At 43.2% G+C, this 20,307-nt stretch overlaps 2 protein-coding genes across 6 annotated transcripts in view; one reads left to right on the top strand and one right to left on the bottom strand.

Moving 5' to 3' along the window:
- Positions 1-13,539, top strand: part of CCZ1 (CCZ1 vacuolar protein trafficking and biogenesis associated) — a 31,039-nt gene extending 17,500 nt beyond the window's left edge. For 2 of the 3 annotated variants that reach the window (XM_077907767.1, XM_077907769.1), the window contains exons 11-15: positions 3,846-3,879; positions 4,474-4,591; positions 11,508-11,666; positions 11,935-12,062; positions 12,458-13,144. In XM_077907767.1, coding sequence (XP_077763893.1) covers positions 3,846-3,879; positions 4,474-4,591; positions 11,508-11,666; positions 11,935-12,062; positions 12,458-12,672 — 654 coding nt within the window. In that variant the 3' untranslated portion in view covers positions 12,673-13,144. Of the gene's footprint in view, positions 1-3,845; positions 3,880-4,473; positions 4,592-11,507; positions 11,667-11,934; positions 12,063-12,457; positions 13,145-13,191 lie in introns of those variants that run through there. The other variant, XM_077907768.1, reaches the window with a different exon arrangement.
- A 2,126-nt stretch (positions 13,540-15,665) lies between these two features.
- Positions 15,666-20,307, bottom strand: part of RSPH10B (radial spoke head 10 homolog B) — a 59,998-nt gene continuing 55,356 nt past the window's right edge. For all 3 annotated transcript variants that reach the window (XM_077907762.1, XM_077907763.1, XM_077907764.1), the window contains 2 exons: positions 17,196-17,394; positions 15,666-15,948 (listed from right to left, as the gene is read on the bottom strand). In XM_077907762.1, coding sequence (XP_077763888.1) covers positions 15,774-15,948; positions 17,196-17,394 — 374 coding nt within the window. In that variant the 3' untranslated portion in view covers positions 15,666-15,773. The remainder of the gene's footprint in view (positions 15,949-17,195; positions 17,395-20,307) is intronic.

Raw genomic sequence — 20,307 nt, 5'->3', positions numbered from 1 at the left:
TTGCGGGTGAGAATCAGGAAACAATGAATGAGAACACTTTAGAATCCACAAGAGTGGCCCTAACCCATGAAAATAGTAAGAGGAAGGCTTGAGGTGATAGAGCTCCAGGTCTGTGATGAAGTTAGCACCTCAGTGACTCCTGCAGTGGAACAGAGGAAGGGGGCTCCGCTCTGGGTGCCCAGGCTTCAGAACAAATAGATGTTGCGTTCATAAAATAGTCTGTGAGATTTGAGCAAATGTTGAGGGAATGGCACAGGAGGACAGAATTCCAGGGAAGTTGTACAGATGTGTCTGAAAATGAGCCATAACTGAAGTAGGGAGAAGTCCAATTCTGTATCAAGTTCAGAATCCTCTGAATGACTCAGGGGAATGACTTTGAAGCCAAGTGGAAGAAATACCCTGGTACACTCTGTTGTTTATTGAATTTCCATTTTTAGAGTCAATCAATAGATAGAATTTTTAATAGGATGATGGCATCACGGTTATTTTAAAAAAATTTTTTTTCAAAACAGCTTGAGATGTAATTTACATACTGTATAATTAGCGCCTTTAATGTATTCAATTCAGTGGTGTCTAGCTGCAAAGTGCAAGGGTCCCCAAGACCACCCCTCGCTCCTGACCCACACTCGCTCAGGAGTCCCCAAGACCACCCTCGCTCCTGACACTGCTAGCTCAGAGGCCCCCAAGACCATTGGGCCCACGAGTTCACTAGAGGCACTCACAGGACTCAGAGAAGCCAGTACACTCCCAGTTACAGTTGATTACAGCAAAGGAGTACAGATGAAAAATGGTCCAGGGAAGAGGCACCTGGGGCAGTATCCAAGGGTCACCCAGCACAAGCTTCCAGATGTCCTCTCCTGGTGAAGCTGTGCAGACAGCACAGGGCCTGTTTCTCCCAGCAGTGACATGATGTGTATGTAGTACGAACATCCAGGGAAGCTCACAGGAGCCTTGACATCCAGGGTTTTTACTGGATGTTGGCCACACAGATGCACCTGACTGCCCGTGTCACTGGCCTTAGTCTCCAGCCCTCCAGTGGCCTGCTGATGCCTGTGGGCTTGGGGCCTGAAGGGATTGTTGGCCTGTGTGTTTTTTTCCTTTTTGAAGTTATGGTTTGGTTTTGGTATCAGAGTACTACCAGCCTCAAGCTAAGTCGGGAATTGTTTCCTCCTTTCCTGTTTTTTGGAAGAGCTTGTGAAGGATTGTTGTTAATTCTTTTAATAATTCACAGTGAAGCCATCTACATCTGGGCTTGTCTTTGTTGGAAACCTTAACATTGTGAAAGAGTCTCTGTACTTACTCTGTGCCTTATTGTCTATTTCTTCTTGAGTCAGTTTCAGTTGTTTGTGTCTTACTAGGAATTTGTTTTGAGTTGTTTCGTATATAATTTTTCATAGTATTATAGCCTTCAAATCCCTTTTCCCCCATAAATCAGTAGTGATGTCTCCTCTTTAATCCCTCATTTTAGTGATTTGTGTCTCCTCTCCTCCCCCCCCATTTAAAAAAAATTATTTATTTATTTTTATTCACAGAGACACAGAGAGAGGCAGAGACATAGGCAGAGGGAGAAGCAGGCTCCTTGCAGGGAGCCCAGTGTGGGACTTGATCCCTGACCCCAGGATCACGCCCTGAGCAGAAGGCAGCTGCTCAACTGCTGAGTTGCCCAGGTGTCCTGTGTCTCCTCTCTTTATGCCTTGTTCTAGGTGGTCTAGCTAAAGGTTTTTCAATTTTGCTTATCTTTTAAGAGAACCAACTCCTGGTGTTGCTTTTTTTATATTGTTGTTCTCGATTTCATTTATTTCTGCTCTGATCTTCGTTATATTCTTCCTTCTCTTGCTTTAGGTTTAGTTTGCTCTACCTTTTTTCCAAGGTCTGAGAATGGAAGTTTAAGTTCTTGATTTGCGATCTTCCTTGTTTTTAACGTATGTGTTGATGGCTCTGAAGTTATAAAGACTGATGCTGCTAATACTCAGATTTTATAGGTTTTCTTAAAGAAACATTACTCCATTTGCTGTCTGCCCTTAGGACACTTTCCCTCTGGAAACTTAACATTTTTTTACAGTTTTCTCCAGTTATGGTGTTTGAGATCTGTGGAGCTCCTCATACTGCCATTTTGAATGGGCTCCTGAGTCCTGGTCCTCTGTAGGTACCTACTGATGTGTGTCAGGAGTAACTGATGTGGTGTCTGAGATGAACATGTAGGTAGGGCAGGACTGCCTCAGCTGCCAGTCATTGGGGAAGTGATGGTCTGCCGGGTTCATAATGCTGTTCTATGTGCTTTTCTATGTATTTGAAATTCTTCAAGTTTTTAAAAAGGGACATGAAAGGTGCTTATTAAATCAACCGGCATGCCTAGGTGGCTCAGCGGTTGAGTGTCTGCCTTTGGCTCAGGCCATGATCCCAAGTTTCAGGGATCGAGTTCTGCGTCGGGCTCCCTGCAAGGAGCCTGCTTCTCCGTCTGCCTATGTCTTTGTCTCTCTCTTTGTGTTTCTCATGAATAAATAAATAAAATCTTAAAAAAAAAAAAAATCAACCTGGAAGGAGTCACACATGCAGTTGCCTATAGGAACCCTGCAGATGGCAGACATAAACAGATGGGGCTTTAGTGTATGGGGGGGCTATGAAACACCATGTCACAAGGAGGCCAGAGGCCACTCACATCCACTAGGTAGCACCTTGGAATGCAGAATTGGTGCTCTCAGATGTCCTGATATTTCAGGAGAGGCTGGAATTGGGAATTTATGTAGGAAACCTCATTGGTATCTAAGTCAAAGTTACACAAAAAGAAACATACTGGCTGGAACTTGCCTGTGATCCATCAGTTTTGCAACCTGTTTATAAGCAGTTGATAATTATGATTCACTTAGAAAATAGTGCTGGTGTGCTTAAGTATGTGAAAACAAAGTTATAGCTGCTAGGGCTCGAGAGGTGGATGTGGGGAGAGGTGCCGATGGTGGATGGGGTAAGTGTCCTTGTGTAAAATGCAGCTGTTTTCCAGGAGCTTGTGCCTGGAACTGTGGCATGAGAAGTGGGCCATTTGGAGCTGTAAGGTGACCAGTGGGGAGGCTGGAGTGGCTCTAAACCACAGGGAGGGAGAAGAAAGCCAATGGGGGGGTCATTGCTGTCGTAACATGAGTAGGGATTCAGTGTGACATTTGAAGGCCACAGTGGTAGAGCCCTGGTGTCTGAAATGGCTAGAAGTGGCTGCCTATTGGAACAGGCCTCAGGAGGAGCTCTGTGGCTTTTTCTCCTAAGGCCGTATTCTGTGTGACTGTTTTTGCATTGTACCATGTATATAGTATCCACTGATAAACAATTCGAGTTATGTGATTTGTGGTCTTGGTTGCTGTAGCTCATGTTACAACTGTCACATTCACTCATAAAAAGGGAGACAAGGGAACATCATTTTGCTGGGGGCTTTTTTAACTATGTTCGTGCAAATTTTCAAACATACACAAAAATAGAGACCAGAACAGTGAATTCCCAGGCACTTATCACACAGATTAATTTAATTAAGAATATGCTAATCTTTGATCTGTTTTCCCTGCATGTTCTTTGCTAGAGCATGTTAGATCATGTCATTTCACTCATAAATGCTTCAATTTGCATCTCTAATAAGGGCATCTGTTTCCACCTAACCGTGTGTTATTAGCACACCTAGCAAAATAAACAGTAGTACTTCCTTCCTGTCCTCTACTGTCCTGTCCATATCCAGATTTCTCCAGTAGACTAAAAGATATCTTGACCAAGTGATTCAAGTCCGGATTCAAACAGAGCCACTGCATCATCGTCAAATTGCTTTTTTTGTGCCATTTTGTAATCTTTGGTTTGTTTTCTCTTCCCAGGCCATGAGTGCAGCTGTTTGCTTTATGATTGATGGTAGGTACACACCTGTATCTGACTTCAGCCCAAGTAGATAAGCCTTTTCTCTTTACGCTTTGCTGTGTTCTATCCCTAAACAGTAAACATGTTGTCATAGAGGCTCTCTTAAGCATGGCTGCCCTCTCTGATTTCTGCCGTGGTAAATAGTCCTGGTCTTCCTGCTTCCTGCAGTAGGCCCTGGGCACCTTTCTGTGCCTCTCTGCCCATGAAGTGCTAACAAGAGTACCTTTGTTAAAGGGGGTTTGGGGGCTAAATGAGATAATGTTTATAAAGCACCAGAGGGCAGCTGGCCCCTGAGTGCTGTATGGTATTAGTTAAATATTTGACCTTCTTGGGTCTAGTGGGGGTAGCCGGCCAATTTACCCATGCCACGGGTGTGTTTATATCGATATTCACAATGAGCTGGGGTCTCTGACTCTTCTAGAAGTTTCTCTTCTCTTGGGGAGGGGAGGGAGAGCCAGTTACTGCATTGTTTTATTTTCCCGATCAGTAAAGTTTTCATTGGAATACTGTAATCAAGACTGTTAGATGAATATTGACCTTCTCAACACAAAGAATTCTAAAACTTACTGGCATTTTTTAAATTGTTAGCCTCTGTACAGCCCACATTGGATTTTTGCCGAAGACTGGACAGCATTGTTGGGCCCCAGCTCACGGTGCTGGCGTCTGACATCTGTGAGCAATTTAACGTCAACAAAAGGATGTCTGGGTTTGTACTTCATGTTTACTTTCTAGCATTTAACTGGTTTGGGAAGAGTAAGGGTAGTTCTACTTAAGAATATGGATGGTAATGTCATTCATGTTTTCTTTGAATCCAGAAAAGAGGTGTGCAGTTCAGTCCTGTCTTATAAGCTCCCAGGGGAACTCTCCCTGAGCTTTTCTGCTCCACGATGATGACTGGGGCTGGGTCTTCTGGGAACACATTTCCTCGCTCTGCCCTGACTGTGGCGTAAACATATGGGGTTAGGCATACTAGCTGTGCCCATTGGTTGGACCTCATGAGCACCACCTCACGTCCTGCCTGCCCAGTGGTAAAATTCACACTGGCAGTGTTAATTAGCAGGGGTTTGCCTTGTGTGGACAGAAAGGACTTTGCTTCTTGTGCATAAATGTATGGGGTGAAGTTAGCTGTGATGTAGGCCATTAGGGCATTGGGCCAGAGTTTGGTGCCTTAAAAGACGCTGGCTCCAGTAATATATCAGGAGACTCAAGTTAACCTCATTATTTAAGAACACTGGGAAGTCACTGAACCTCTTGCTACTCTTCTCAATGTAAAGTCAAATTGCTGTAAAGATGAAGCAAGCACATGGGAAGTCCTTTGAGAAACATAAGCCGTCTATGAACTTTCTATGTTTGTGAAGTTACGTGTTTGAATTTATGTATAACCTGTGTGCATAGTGACTCCATGCTGTGTGTATATGGTCTTACAGAAGCGTCAGCCTGTAGAGAGGTCACACATAGGGTCCAGGTGATAGTACGAATAGGTTTTGTATCTGTGCGTAGATTGTTACTGTCAACAGCTTGCTTTGTGTTAGAAAAGATAAGGCCAGGAAATGAACATGCCAGACCACTTTCCATCCTGAGGTTTAATTTTTTTAAGTAAATTTAATTAACATACAATGTATTATTTGTTTCAGAGGTAGAATTTAGTGACTCATCAGTTGCATATAATGCCCAGTGCTCATTCCATCAAATGCCCATCACCCAGTTACCCCCCGCCCCCCACCTTCCCTTCAGCATACCCCCCCAGTTTGTTTCCTAGAGTTAAGAGTCTCTTATGGTTTGTGTCTTGAAGTTTAATTTTCACCATTAAACTGTCAGATTCTCTTTTCTGAAAGAAGCCTAAGTGAATCAGATCTGTTTGGTATCATGCAAATTATAAACTGTTGAGAGGAAGTGTAGTTCCCTGTTTTTCCACCCCACTCCCCACCTCCCAGCCGTGGGGCGATTGCTGGACAGGGTACCCGTTCTGCCCGTGCTTTCCATAGATGTGATGGATTTTACATAACTCCCCAGCAAATATCTCAGGTAGACTTGCTGTCAGGGACCTTCTATTCTGCAAAGGTCAACTCTCCTTGGGATTGTTCAGAAGTCATATCGTATATTCTCATTTTTAACTTCGGTTTTATTTATGTTATTATGGTTATTTATTTATTATGGTATGTTATTTTTATAACATACAAGTGTGGGATTTATATGTCGTTTATTTTAGTAGTCATTTCCTTTAGATTTCTACCTTCAGTGTCATACCTATGGCTCTCTACTCCAATATCCTAAAAATATGCCATTTTTATCTCTGGCACTTTATGGTTTTATCTTCTGTGTTTCAATCTTTAATTCACCCGGAATTTTCAAGCACTAGAGGAAGGGCTGTAATTTAAGATTTTTATTCCCAAATCAATAGTTGAAGAAAGGAGAGAGCTGTGGATATTAATAATCTAATTTCACTAGAAAGGAGTTTTCTCCCTGATATTTTATTATGAAAATTTTCAAACATAGGAAGTGGAAAAAATGACACCCTGAACACACATGCAGCCCCCCATCAGACTCTACAGTTAATACTTCGCTGTGTGTGGTTTGGCACAGATCCATCTACTGCGGAGGACAGTTTCTGACTGCCTAGAACCACTGTGTAGTGTCTATGGCCCCTGAAAGATGGACGCCTGGAAAACTTGACGGTAGAACATACAACTTAGGGCAATGCCCAAGAACAGAGACTCTAGAGGCATAGTTGTTTGTGTCTTTGAAAGGTGACCTAAAGGTTACTCTCGATGCATCTAAGATTTTACTTGTAAGGGGCTCTTGTTGCCAAACTGTAAGTCTCAGCTGATTAGAAATGCTCTTGAGTAGGAAAGATAATGTGCTTTTCTTTTGGAAATCCTGACCCAGGTCAAACCATTTTACATGCCAGTTCTAGGACCTCCAAGACTCACATCCTAGCTCCTAGCATTGCTGATAGGTGGGGAGTACTGTATTAGGCAGCCAGCCATCCTGACCCCAGAGGTCAGTGCCAGGACTCCAGGCCCAGCTGTTCTGATAGCCTCAACCCTCACTGGGAGGCAACCATAGGGCTAGCTCAGGACGTAATCTTTAGTGTCAAATTTATACTCATAAGCTGTGGTTCTTTTAATGTTCCTTATGAAATTGAGGTCACTCCTTTAAGGAATGGCATAAAGTAGGTTTGTTTGGCCTTTGGTTTCTATTACTTGTGTGACACCTCGATTTTTTTCTACTTAAGGACTTTGTAATTCAATTATTTTAAATGTTTTTCTTTTTTTGAGAGTAATTTATGTCCATAATTTTTAAATTCAGAAATATAAATATTGGAAATCTTATCTCATTTAGTGTGTATCTTTTTAGATCTATACACATAGGAAATCAGTGACCTAGACACAGTGTTTTTTACTGGCAGGTTTTTAAAAATAAGTCATGCTGTAAATCTGTAGCTTTTAGAAAATATATGGCATGAACATCACTTTAAATCAATAAATATGGATCTGTCTATTCTCTTTCATGGCTTCATAGGTACTTAATTGGATAGATGAGCTCTGTTTGTTTAATCATTGTTCTATTTGGTGGGTAGCCTGGTTATGGCTGTTAACATTCAAACAGCTCTGTATTAAATGATCTGATGTGTTAGGAGATGTCCCTGGCATGGAGTTCTGGGGCAAAGGGAATGTGCAGTGACAGTGTGGGTCACCTCGCACTCCTTCTCCATGCTGTGTCTTGACATCTGCTAGGTGACACTCAAGGTTGGCATTTCTGTCTCTTCCATGAACTGCCTGTCTGTGTCCATTGGCCCTTCCCACTGAAGTGCTTTAAATCTTTTCTTTCAGCACTTTTCATGTAATACTCTTCAGTCATACCACGTATTTTTTTAACTTTGGTTTTACTATTTTTTATAACATTTGGGTTTCATATATAATCCATTTCATAAGTCATTTCCTTTTGATTTCTGTTTTCACTGTCATATTTGCAGCTTTCTATCCCAGTATCATTTTTAAAATGCCATTTTTATCTGTAGTATTTTTATGATTTTATCTTCTGTGTCTCGGTCTAATTCACCTGGAATTTTTAAGGGCTCTAATTTAATACTTTTTCCCCAAAATCCATAGTTTTCTGAATCTGAGACATTTATTTCTTTCACATATTCTTACTTACTAGCCACTTTGAATACTAAATTTGGAAAGGGAGGAGGAGGAGGAAGGACAAAGTTACTGGAAAAGGAGACTCTTTCCTGTGAGTGATTTTTATAATCCTTTTTTAATCAGTCATTTTGAATACATTTGTAAAACAGGGACACCTGGGTGGCTTAGCGGTTAAGCGTCTGCCTTCTTCTTTTTTTTTTTTTTAAACATTTTTTTTAAATTTTTATTTATTTATGATAGTCACACACAGAGAGAGAGAAGCAGAGACATAGGCAGAAGGAGAAGCAGGCTCCATGCACCGGGAGCCCGATGTGGGATTCGATCCTGGGTCTCCAGGATCGCGCCCTGGGCCAAAGGCAGGCGCTAAACCGCTGCACCACCCAGGGATCCCAAGCATCTGCCTTCTTCTCAGGGTGTGATTCTGGAGACCGGGGATCGAGTCCCACATTCGGGCTCCCTGCATGGAGCTTGCTTTTCCCTCTGCCTGTGTCTCTGCCTCTGTGTGTGTGTGTTTCTCATGAATAAATAAATTGAATCTTTTTTAAAAAAAATTCTAAAACAGCCCAATTGCTTGGGAGGCTGATGGTGCTAGGATTTCTACAAGAAGTGAGGAGTAAAACCTTTGACAGAAGCTTGGTAAGGATAAGACTTAGGATGGGATGCCAGGCGGAGGGACATGACAAGGGATGGGTTAGTCTGGTGTGCAGAGGTGGTGCAGTGGGAGCAGGGGCTCAGAAGCCTTCCTTCCAGGATAGGGTTCACATGTATATTCCTGGGGCCCAGCTGTGCCTCACTTCCTGATTATCCTAGACATACAAAGGAGCAAGAGCTGTAATGTTTAACTCCTACATAAAGGCCAGTTTTCCTTTTTACAGTATCCACATCGGTCAGTTCAGAATCTTTTTCGTTCAGTTCATTAAGTGAGGAATAGCTATCCTTATCCAGAAACCACGTGTGTGGCAACCTTTAGCCATCTGGAACGAGGCCCAGAATAAGTAAAGCCTCCAGATGGTCTCAGTTCCAACAACTATTGACTCCACAGGGAAACTCCACAAGCAATCAGGCACCTGCTAAACAGCTGATGATTTCTTCCATGGGCTCAGGGCTTGTAGTAACCTCTCCTGGCATGCTTTTGAAGTTTGGATGGGTTTTCACATACCTGGTTCTTAAACACTTAGTCTCTGGCATCTCAGTAAAACTGCTGCTCTTTACTTGTGGGAAACCTCCCTGTGACTCTGCCAGTCACGGATACTTAGGTTTTCAGCTGATAGTAGAAGGGGCAAAAAAGGATGTAAAGAAAGGGTTGGTAGAAAACAGAAAATCTGTAAAAAAAAACTTGTGGACATATGAACTGAAAAAGCATAGACTACAACCAGTTAAGACAGGCCTCGCCTTTCCATGTTCTTTGAGGATATTGTTACTGTGCTATGATATTTTAAACCAAACTTTTTAACATCGTCAGGAAGAATTCTGTATTTCCCTGCGTTCAGTGTATTTTATATTGACGTGATTAACTGTATTTAGCATGTTCTTTTTTAAGAAGGCAAGAAATTTTCATTTCTGTGTTTAAGAGGAAAAATGCTTTGGTGTTTAAAAGGAGTCCGTTTTCACTCTTTGGAAAAGATACCAGGTGAATGTGGCCACTACTACTTCAAAACTAGCACACCGTTTGTTAGATGTTACTTTTGACATGACTAATGAGTCTTAGGATGCACATTATCCTTGCTGTTTTTATTGTGAGCAGGTCTCTCCTTTTTCTTTTTCTTTTTTTTTTAAGATTTTATTTATTTATTCATGAGAGACACAGAGAAAGAGAGAGGGATACAGAGACACAGGCAGAGGGAGAAGCAGGCTCCACACAGGGAGCCCGACATGGGACTCAATCCCAGGTCTCCAGGATCAGGCCCTGGGCTGAAGGCGGCACTAAACCTCTGAGCCACCAGGGCTGCCCTCTCCTTTTTCTTATATGAAGAGGACAACTTAATTGTGAAGAGCAAGTAGCAATTTTTAATCTATTTCTGTTTTTATATTATCGTAGTGGAAGGTGGGGTGGAAAGAGGCCACATTGGTCACTGTCTTAACTACTGAATAGCATTTGCTAATGTAAATTTCTACTGGGGGTAGAAAAGAAATCATTTAGATCTTAGAAGAATATTTTACATATTCTAAATGAGGGAGAGAGGGAGGCCACAGAGTGTTTTGGAGTGAAATGGAATAGCCAGGACTGTAAGCCCGATTGAGGCTGGGTAGGAGTTTATATGCCCAGACAACTAAATTCACAACTCTTTCCAAGCATTTTTAAAATGTTCTATTTTTCCAGTGTTTCTTGTAGTTATACGTGCTTTTGTTAGTTTTAGGGGGCCTACGAAAAACATATTCTGGTTTTGTGAGAATTCTCTTTTCATGTTCCTGGACACTAAGCCATCCACATTCTTTCTTTGCCTAGATGTAAAGTATTACAGTAGTAACCCACTTTTCCGGAGGTCGGATTTCCGGCACCCTCAGCCCACCAGAACATGGCTCCTAACCCTGAAGTAAGCAGAGAAGGCTTCTGAGCCTCCCAGTGGCAGGGCTGCTCAGGCTGTCACCACACCCCAGAGTGTAACTTAAGGGTGCTGTGAGCAGGGAGGGAGGGAGGCCCCGGGAGCTGTGGCCTCGCTGTCAGAGTGGTTCCCTGAGGAGTCCAGACTCTGACCTGGGAGGCAATGTGGTAGCATTGTCTGGTTATTTCAAATAATAAAAGATGTATTCCAATTAAAATATTCTTTATGCTACAGCAGTAAAGCCAAATACACCTTAGAATGGTCTCCATTTAGGGTGACAAAAGCTTTGTTACCATAGTAAGCTTCAATTCTCCCTCCCTTACATACAGGGAGCATGTTCATTCCCTGGCACTGTGGGATAAATGAGCTATTCCTCTCCTAAGACAGGTCAGCAAACAACTTCTGCAAAAGACCACATAATACACCTTTCAGATTTTGTGGGCTGTATATGTTGCAAACACTCAACTGTTGTTGAAGTGCAAGTGGCTGTAGATAATGCATGACCTATGGGTGTGGCCGTATGCCAACAAAACTTTAGGAAAATGGCCACATTTGGCACCAGAGCCACTAGTCTTTTGCTGACTCCTCTGCTAGAAGACAGATGACTTGTGTGTAGTTTGCATTTGTTTTTAAAAATTCAGTGAATAATCCAGTGATTGCCATTTCTAAAAGCACTATTGTTGAGAAAATCACCACAAAATGGTTATAATACTGGTTTTTCAAAAATATAAGCTTTCTGGGAAATCCCATCATTGGATACTTCATGGGTATCAAATAAGTTACTATTAACATCTTAACTGAGATTCTTGATTTGAAGGCCCCAACATCAAAAATACAAGGCCTTCGCCACATGGATTTAAGGTTTTAACATTGTAGTGCTCTTGTTAGGATAAATATTCTTTGAGAATGACATTTTAATCACATGTTTTCACAGGTCTGAAAAAGAACCCCAGTTTAAGTTTATCTACTTCAACCATATGAATTTAGCCGAGAAAAGTACAATTCACATGAGGAAAACACCTAGTGTGTCACTTACATCTGTGCATCCGGACTTAATGAAGATTCTGGGTGACATCAACAGTGATTTTACTAGGTAATTCTAACAATTTCTTAAATTAGGTGTCCCTTTTCTAAGAAGAGAAGAGGCATTGGAGGAATCTTCTTCAAAGCAGAGCATCCTGGAGCCTCCCCAGAGGGGGCCCCCCTTTTGAACCGATCAGGAGGCCCCAAAGTTAGTCACTTGCATGTGGGTCCCCAGGTTTTTCAAGTGACTGGTTGTGGCTTCTGGTCTTAGAGTGGTGGGTCTTTCACGCTCTAATAACCCTGTAACAAACTATTGCATTTTGGAAACTGTCTTGCAGAGTGGATGAGGACGAAGAAGTCATTGTGAAGGCAATGAGTGATTACTGGGTTGTTGGGAAGAAGTCTGACCAGCGGGAGCTGTATGTTATTCTGAATCAAAAAAACGCAAACCTGATTGAAGTAAATGGTAAATAGGCTTTGGTACTTGAGCAGAACTAGAGTGCTGTCTGTTGAGTGTGCTGAGAAACCTGCTAGAGAGCGAGTCACACAGAGGCTGTTGAACAGCAGCTGCCCATTGCTTAAAGGAAACCATGATTTAATCCATTCTGTGTTTTTCTGTTGTACAATTCCTTGAAAATATACATGAAAAGCTTCCCTAGGTTACAGGAAACTTGGCAGTAGCCAAAGGAAAATTTTCTATAACGCTAAAAGAAAGAAAACTCCCATGGCTTTATTCACTGTGTATAAAAAAGTCCACTTTTATTCCCAGTGATAAAGAGCCATCCCCAGGGAGAACTGTGAGGTTCATAGGGCAAGCTACAGCCCCGTCTGTGGGTGAGCTCCCTCTCTCTCACCTTCCAGTCCTGATGGTTGGTCTGGTCCTCCACGCCCTGTGGTTCCAGCAACCGCCTCGGCTGATCCTGATAGCTGCTTGCGCTGGAGGAGAGGATGGTGTCCCCTTTGCCACATCGGGCTCCTCTGCTCTTCTGCTCGAGCTGGAGTGGGAGAGCTGGGGGATTGCTCTATACAGGAGAAAAGTTGGGTGTGAGGTTTCATTTTTTACACAAATCTGCTAGGACACGGTTCATTTTTTTCTTACTAGTACTTGTAGTGAGAGTTGCATGCATTAGAAACAGCAGTGACTCACCTCGGCACAGGGGGAGTTGAGTCATGATGGCGCCACCTCAGCAGGGCGCTTGAACCACAGCCCTGGTGGCAGTTGGGGTTCCTGGGGGGTTGCACCCAATTGCTCAATATTTTAGAAGTTGTGCTCCAGGCCCCCAACTGGTGGGTGTCTCCAGCACTTGCGGTGTTAGGCATGTACCTCCCTGGGCCCAGACCAGCCGCATGTTGATGTGTGGAACAGTACTGAGGCCTTTAGGCACGGGAGGCTGACTTTTTGTTGTCCTTTTCCTTGATTGATGACCATTTCTGACCTACGCCTTAAGAGATTAAAGGTCATTCAATGCAGACATTTATTCCCAACTATATACCAGAAGAGTTTAAGGTACTAAAATATAACCTATAACCTTTCAGGTGAAAACCTCAGTTTCTCACTCCCCTGTTTTCTGTTTATGTTTGTTTGTTTTTTGCAGAAGAGGTAAAGAAACTTTGTGCAACACAGTTCAATAACATATTCTTCTTGGATTGACCGATAGTGGCTCACCGAAACATCTTTTGAAAAACAACTCAGCAGGCATTTTGTTTACCACTGCAGGTTCTCGGTCATATTATTGACTGAATTAATGACAATAGTAAAGCAATACTTGCTTTGAAGAATCAAATTTCTACTCAGTCTGATGATCCCCTGGGGTTTTTAGATTTTAAATATTTATGCGGAAATAATTAAAGGTAGTTGGCTACATCTCTTTCATTCCATTCTTTTGACATTATGTGAATATTTTACTGGAAAATAAGACGAATAAATTGTTAAGGTTTTTAAATTCCGGTTTGGCTCTGAGTCTCTCACCTGTTGCTTGTTTGTGGACCACCACCCTGCCCCCTCCCCACCCTGTGGGCCCCTGGCTCATCCTTGGGGATATTCTAGCTGCTAGAGCTGCTCAGAGTTTGGGTCCCTTCCCTACTACCTGCTATAGCAAACCCAGAAGCATTCTGTCTGTCTCATGTGTTCATTGCTGACTTAATTGCTAAACTTGGTTTTTCTCTTGAGTACTAATGTGATTTTTAGACCATATGTAATACAAAGAACTGAATGGAAGTGTCCCAGTGTGGTCTAAACGTCAGGCATTCCTCATTTGTCATGTAGAACTCTTGGGTAGCCGCAGCCGCTTGCGTCCTCACAGCTGACACGTAGCCCGTCTGGAATTTATTTACCGTAACTTGGTTGTTGGGCCATCCCAGAGTTTAGGGAAACCAGTACTACCCTGGCTCTAGACAGGACTCTCCACCTTTTGCCTTTAACCCAACCTGCATGGCAGAGGGCCAAGGACTTCTCACCGACATGGAGTATTTTTGTTGCCGCTCTCATGTCTTACGTAATTTACTCTTTCCATTATGAAATCATGAATCACTCTTAAGCCATGAGGTACCTGAGATTGTGCTTCGGTCTGTGCAGGCATTCTGTCTCATGTGTTCATTGCTGACTTACTAATTGCAGCACAATTAGATCAGGGTCTCTGATGTATCCTTTGGAGTTGTACTTTTCAAACTAAAATGCAGTCAGTGTTTAGCTCTGTTGCATTCTTGTTTCTGCATGTTAAAACTTTTTTAGTTTTCCTTGCTTAAATTACCCATATCCATTGCTAAATGTCTTTTTGATCAGTTTCTTCCCTGTACTTCTGCCAGCTTTTGCAAGGTTAGTATGTAAGATGTTTATGAATAATGCATCTTTTTGGTGGTTGGTCCTTTTATCATTTCTAGTTTTATCCCTATTATGCTGTTTGCCTTAAATTCTGTTCATTTTCCATTTTAAATTTATTTTTTGAGTGAGTGAGCAGGTAGGGGGTGAGGAGGGGGAGGAGGAGGAGAGAATTGAGACCCCGAGACCATGACCTGAGGTGAAACCGAGTTGGACACTTCACCAGCTGAGCCACCCAGGTGCCCCTAAATTGGTTTTTGTTTTGTTTTGTTTTATAAATTTTATTTATTCATGAGAGACACACAGAGAGAGAGAGGCAGAGGGAGAAACAGGCTCCACGCAGGGAGCCCGACATGGGACTTGATCCCAGGTCTCCAGGATCATGCCCTGGACTGAAGGCGGCACTAAACCGCTGAGCCACCGGGGCTGCCCTAAATTGTTCTTTTTGATACTGCTTATGATTCCAGGCATCTTGATTAGATTTTCCTGCTACATATCTTTATTTTCATCCTTCCTATCTGGTTTTAAGAGATTTCCCTTGAAAAGAGTAACTGAAGTGAATTCCAGTTTTGAACCCAATCTAGTCATCTGGGTGCCGGGCGGGGGTTGGTTTGAACCCACTCCCAGCTGTGTGCCACATCGGCACTTTCCCCACTATCTTCTGTGATTTCGGTTTCCAGCTTTTTCCTTCGTTTTTCTTTCCCAGCATTGTGGACCCCGTTTCCTTCCTTTTGCTTCTTTGGGAGCTATAGATTGTATGCTTTTGGTGCTTACCCTTAAATTTAACACAGATCAGCATAACGTTTCCTAACACAGATTTAAAGTTTCACTTCACCTCTGGCTGCACATGCATTCTTCAGCCTTTCCACCTTGGCCTGTGGTGGAGCTGCATTTGCAGTGCTGGGGAGCTGATAGGGGAGCAATGGGGTAGGAACTGGATAAGAGGCAGCACGTGAGGACACGTAAGATTTGGATACAGGGCACTGACAGGGGCAAGGAGGTGGTCCAGGCTCAGGGGGGGCCCTGAAGAAATGTTTTAATTAGTCTGTCCCCTGCCAGCTATCCTGTGATGAGTTTTGTCAGATTCTAAACTTCATCACTCATACTGTCCTTTGATTTAAAAAATATATATATATGGAAGGTGCACGCATTTAATATCCAGGTGTGTATATTCATTCAGCTCTGTTTCAACCACATAAGAAACATGAAATGCAGTGGCCCAGGCAGGGGTATTTCAAAAACACTAGGACAAGAAGTAAAACGCAGTTTTATTGGTCAGGAAATGTGTTACAGTACTTCAGTTGTCAGTTCCTTTTACATCGGCTTGTTCCTGGAGCTTGTGTACAAATGCAGTAGCCTCTACTTTTTCTTTTTCTTACTTGTGACGGGCTTGCTGGATGGGGGCACTATGGTGTCCTCCTTAGGGGGGCTGGGTGTGAAACTTGAGGATGGAGCATCCACTGGTTCCTTGATCACGGTGATGTCGATCTCACAGTCTGCTCTTTTGGCCTCTTCCTCTTTCAAGCTGTTCAGCCTAACACAAGAAGCAAACAGGGGAAGACAGCTTTGTTTTTACTTCACAATTTCAAAACCAGATTTTATGCTGTATTTTGTTTACACCAAATTGGCCACACCTAGATTTCAACTAGTTTTTGTAAGCCAAACTGTAAATTGTCCTCACTTGGCCTGAAATAAAAAGTAATACCATATATAGACACTCCAGAATAAAATTTCCATGTATCTAAGGTGATTTTGGAACATTTTCCTTTATAGCAACCAAAGCAGCTAGTAAGTGGCCTTTTAAAATACTCTTGTGTGGGGATCCCTGGGTGGCTCAGCGGTTGAGTGCCTGCCTTCGGCTCAGGGCGTGATCCAGGAGACCCGGGATCGAGTCCCGCGTCGGGCTCCCTGCATGGAGCCTGCTTCTCCCTCTGCCTGTGTCTCTGTCTCTCTCTAGGTCTATCATGAATAAATAAATAAATAAATCTTTAAAAAAAAAAATACTCTTGTGATCTTTGCCCGTAAGTATAGGATTTTTTTTTAAAAGATGTTATTTGAGAGAGAGCGAGCACATGAGCAGGGATGGGGAGGCAAAGGGAGAGGGAGAAGCAGACTCCTTGCTGACCAGGGAACCCAATTCAGGACTGGATCCCAAGACCCTAAGATCAAGACTTGAGCCTAGGCCAGATGCTTAACCAATTGAGCCACCCAGGTGCCCCTGTAAGTATATTTTACTGCTTTCTTCAACAGACCAATGGGCTTGAGGTGTGCTTTGCAAAGAGCAGGCTCTAGCACTCTGGACAGATGTGACTGCACAGTTCTCTACCATGTTTCTAGAAAGGTAGGTGAGCAGCAGGTAGTGGGGTCTCACCACATGCCAGGCACTGTTGTAGATATTTTACATCAGCTCACTCAGTCCTCACAACAGCCCAATGGGGGATTATCTTACAGATGGGGAAACCGAGGCATGGTGAGTGGATTTTATCCAAGGCCACCAAGGGGTGGGACTGGGATCTGAACCTAGCAGCCTAGCTCTGTGGCCTCTCAGCCACGATGTGGACTTGAGTCTGTGTGAGCCTTGGGGCCCAGGCATCCTCACCACCTGAGAGAACCGGTGGCCACAGGCAGGATCCTTCTGGCAGTTCCAGGTTCTCGGTACCACCAGAGGAGCTGCATCTCTGAGGAAGTCGTACATTTTTAATGAAAGCATTTGGTCCACAGCCACAGAGATGGGAAGGAAAGATCATGGAGGACAGGAGCAGAGAAGTTCTGTGAAGTTACCTTGCTTCCAGCTCATCGTTTTCGAGTTTCCTCTGGTGAGCCGTGGCCATGTAATGCAGCCTGTCCTCCCTTATTTTCTCCTTGAGGGTTTCTTCGTGTTTGTGTGCATGGAACAGTATGTTCACAAAAAAGATATACATACTCGTGATCCACACAGCAAGGTTTTCTTGTGGTTCATCCTTGGATTTTTCTTTTCTCTCTGGAAGAAAGTTTAAAGTGAGCCTGAATACAATTCCAGTTCTGCAACTTTCTACAATGACTAAGCATCCTCCTCTCCTGGAAGATGGGATGATGCTATGCTTCCCCTCAAGCTTGGGAGGGCTAAGGTAACCACAGAGTGCTTCACTGACTACCTGGAACAAGGCAGGTACCTGGTCAGTAGACCCAGAGCTATGATTATTGATGTTCTGAGTCTCCTGGTATTTTTTTTCTAAATGGTGTAAGTATTCTTGTTTTCTTTTTTTTTTTTTTTTTTTTTTTACATTTTTATTTATTTATGATAGTCACAGAGAGAGAGAGAGAGGCAGAGACACAGGCAGAGGGAGAAGCAGGCTCCATGTACCGGGAGCCTGATGTGGGATTCGATCCCGGATCTCCAGGATCGCGCCCTGGGCCAAAGGCAGGCGCCAAACCGCTGCGCCACCCAGGGATCCCAGTATTCTTGTTTTCTAAAATTAAAAGTATGAATTGAATTTAAGCTAGAAAATTTACATTTTTCATGTTTTATGTGGGAGGGGACCTTGGCTTTTGCAGTTTTCAAAGGCAGTTAAGAAAATAGGATTTTTAAAAAGATTTTATTTATTTAGAGAATGTGAGCAGGGGAAGGGCAGAGAGAGAGGGACTCTCAAGCAGACTGCACTGAACACAGAGCCAGACGGGCTCGATCCTACCACTCTGAGATCACACCCTGAGCCCAAATCAAGAGTTGGATGTTCAACCAACTGAGCTATCCAGGCATGGCATGAAAGAGGATTTTTAACTCTCAAATAAATAAGAAGGTCGGTAGAACCACTGACTTGGTAAGAGTTGCTTCACATCTACAAAGGCCAAAAGATACACACTTTGGAATGTGTTTAATTCTGGGAAAAGAATGCTTTGGATGGTTCGGTAATATCAATAAGCTCTGGGATCTCTCAAGACAGCAAGTATTTTTAGACTGTGTCTCTAGCATGGGCTACTCTGGCTGTGTGAGGGCAGGGATGGGTAAAGAGGGTGGGGACAGGGACAATGGAATGGTGGGTTCTGCGAGCAGTCCAACTTCCCATCTCAGGAGCCACTGTGGCAAGCATAGTGGAACACTAATAGGGCCTTGGTGCCAGTACCAGATTTTATAAACACAGAGAAACCTTCATCTGCACTTTACACATGAGTTCCTAGGTTCTAGAACATCCATATAACCTGGAGCGGGCCCAGGCTTGGGAGAATGTTGTGCCTGGAGGTAACTGATGAAGAACACCTCCCTGGGATTGTGTTGACCCTCTTCCAGGCTCTGGGAACCATGTCAAGGAGCATGCACAGTCTCTGCTGCTGCTGCTGCTGCTGCTGCTTTTATTCTTGATACTTCCGAAGCAGAGGCTTCGGAAGTATCATAGTGCAGGAGTCCAGAGCATAGATGTGAGCCAAACAAGTTAGAGTCAAGGCTCAGCTATGCCACGTATTAACTGTGTAAACTGCAAGTGAATATTTGTGCCTTAGCTTCCTCATCTGCAAAAAGGGAACCATGGAGGACTTACCTCACAGAGGTGGTGTGAAGGCTAGATGATTTAATACAAGTAAACAGTGATATGCTTGTGGTTTCCCCCCAAGTCATGTTTGCCAAAGCAAATAATTACAAAATAAATGGCCACACACCAGGAGAGAATATCTGCCAAACATACCAGATAAAGGATGACTTGTATCCAGATTACATAAATAGCTCAATGAGACAACCCAATAAAAAGAAATTTTAAACACACACTAAGTGTTGGGAGAAGACAAGGAGAAACCAGACCACCTCCTATATTACTGATGGCAGATAAAATGGCATGGCCAATTAGGAAAACAGCCTGGCTATTTTAAGCACTAAGCATAGACTTAGCATATGACAGAACAATTCCGCCACTGGATATCTACCCAAGAAAAGTTAAAATATGTCCACCATGCCTTACACACCAATTTTCACTATTCATGATAGCCCAAAGTGGCAACAGTCCAGCTAGATGAAGACAGAAAACGTGGTTTATTCGTACAATGGAACACTACTCAACTGATCAAAGGGACACAATGCTGAGATGTTACAGCATGAATGAATCCCCAAGTAATTACAAGTGAATAAGATGACAGATGCAATAGACATATGATTCCATTTATTTGAAATGTCCAAGAAGAGCAAATGCACGAAGAGAGAAACTAGGCCATTGGTGCCAGCTGGCCCACAGGAGCCCCCAGCACCCCATGCACCTCACCACATAAGGTGGGGGGAGTGAGCGCTCACAGAATGTGGGCCAGGGAGAGACCACCAACTCGAGTTTTAGCACCATCTCGGGAAAGCAAGAAGGAGGCTGCCAGCACACGACCTGATATGCTGTGGGATGGAGAGAAGGCATGTGGGCTTAAGAATTCTGCTGTAAGAGGGACTAAGAAATATTGAGCAGGTGTGGCCTTGGGTGGTCTGAGAAAGCTTCCAAATCCCTAGCAAGGCCAAAGGAAAGTTTTATTAGTGGAGGTTTCAGATAAAACGACAGCAACACAAGGCCTTAAAGAACACAAACCCTCTAAGAAATGTGACCACTGCAAGAGCACAATAATCTTCTAGCAACCAGCCCCAAAGTTATCCATGGAGGTTTGCAATGGACCCGACTGAACGTTCAAAATAGCCATTTGAAGGATGCTCAGGGAGGTAGAAGCACACCCAGGAAGAAAATTCCATGAAATCAGGAAAACAATGTACAAATAGAAGGAGCTTATCACAAGGAGATGGAAATCACAAAGAACCAAACAAATTGTGGAACAGAGGAACGTGAGATGAAAATCCAGTAGAGCATCAACCACAGAAATGGATGGAGCAGAAAAAACACTCTGTGGATTAAAAGACAGGAACTTTTGAATTAATATTGTTTAGGTTTCATTAATT

Source organism: Canis aureus, chromosome 8 (genome assembly GCF_053574225.1).
Source record: "Canis aureus isolate CA01 chromosome 8, VMU_Caureus_v.1.0, whole genome shotgun sequence".
Classification (NCBI taxonomy): domain Eukaryota; kingdom Metazoa; phylum Chordata; class Mammalia; order Carnivora; family Canidae; genus Canis; species Canis aureus.
The sequence above is the reverse complement of the archived record's forward strand: the minus strand, read 5'-3'. Positions and strand labels throughout refer to the sequence as shown.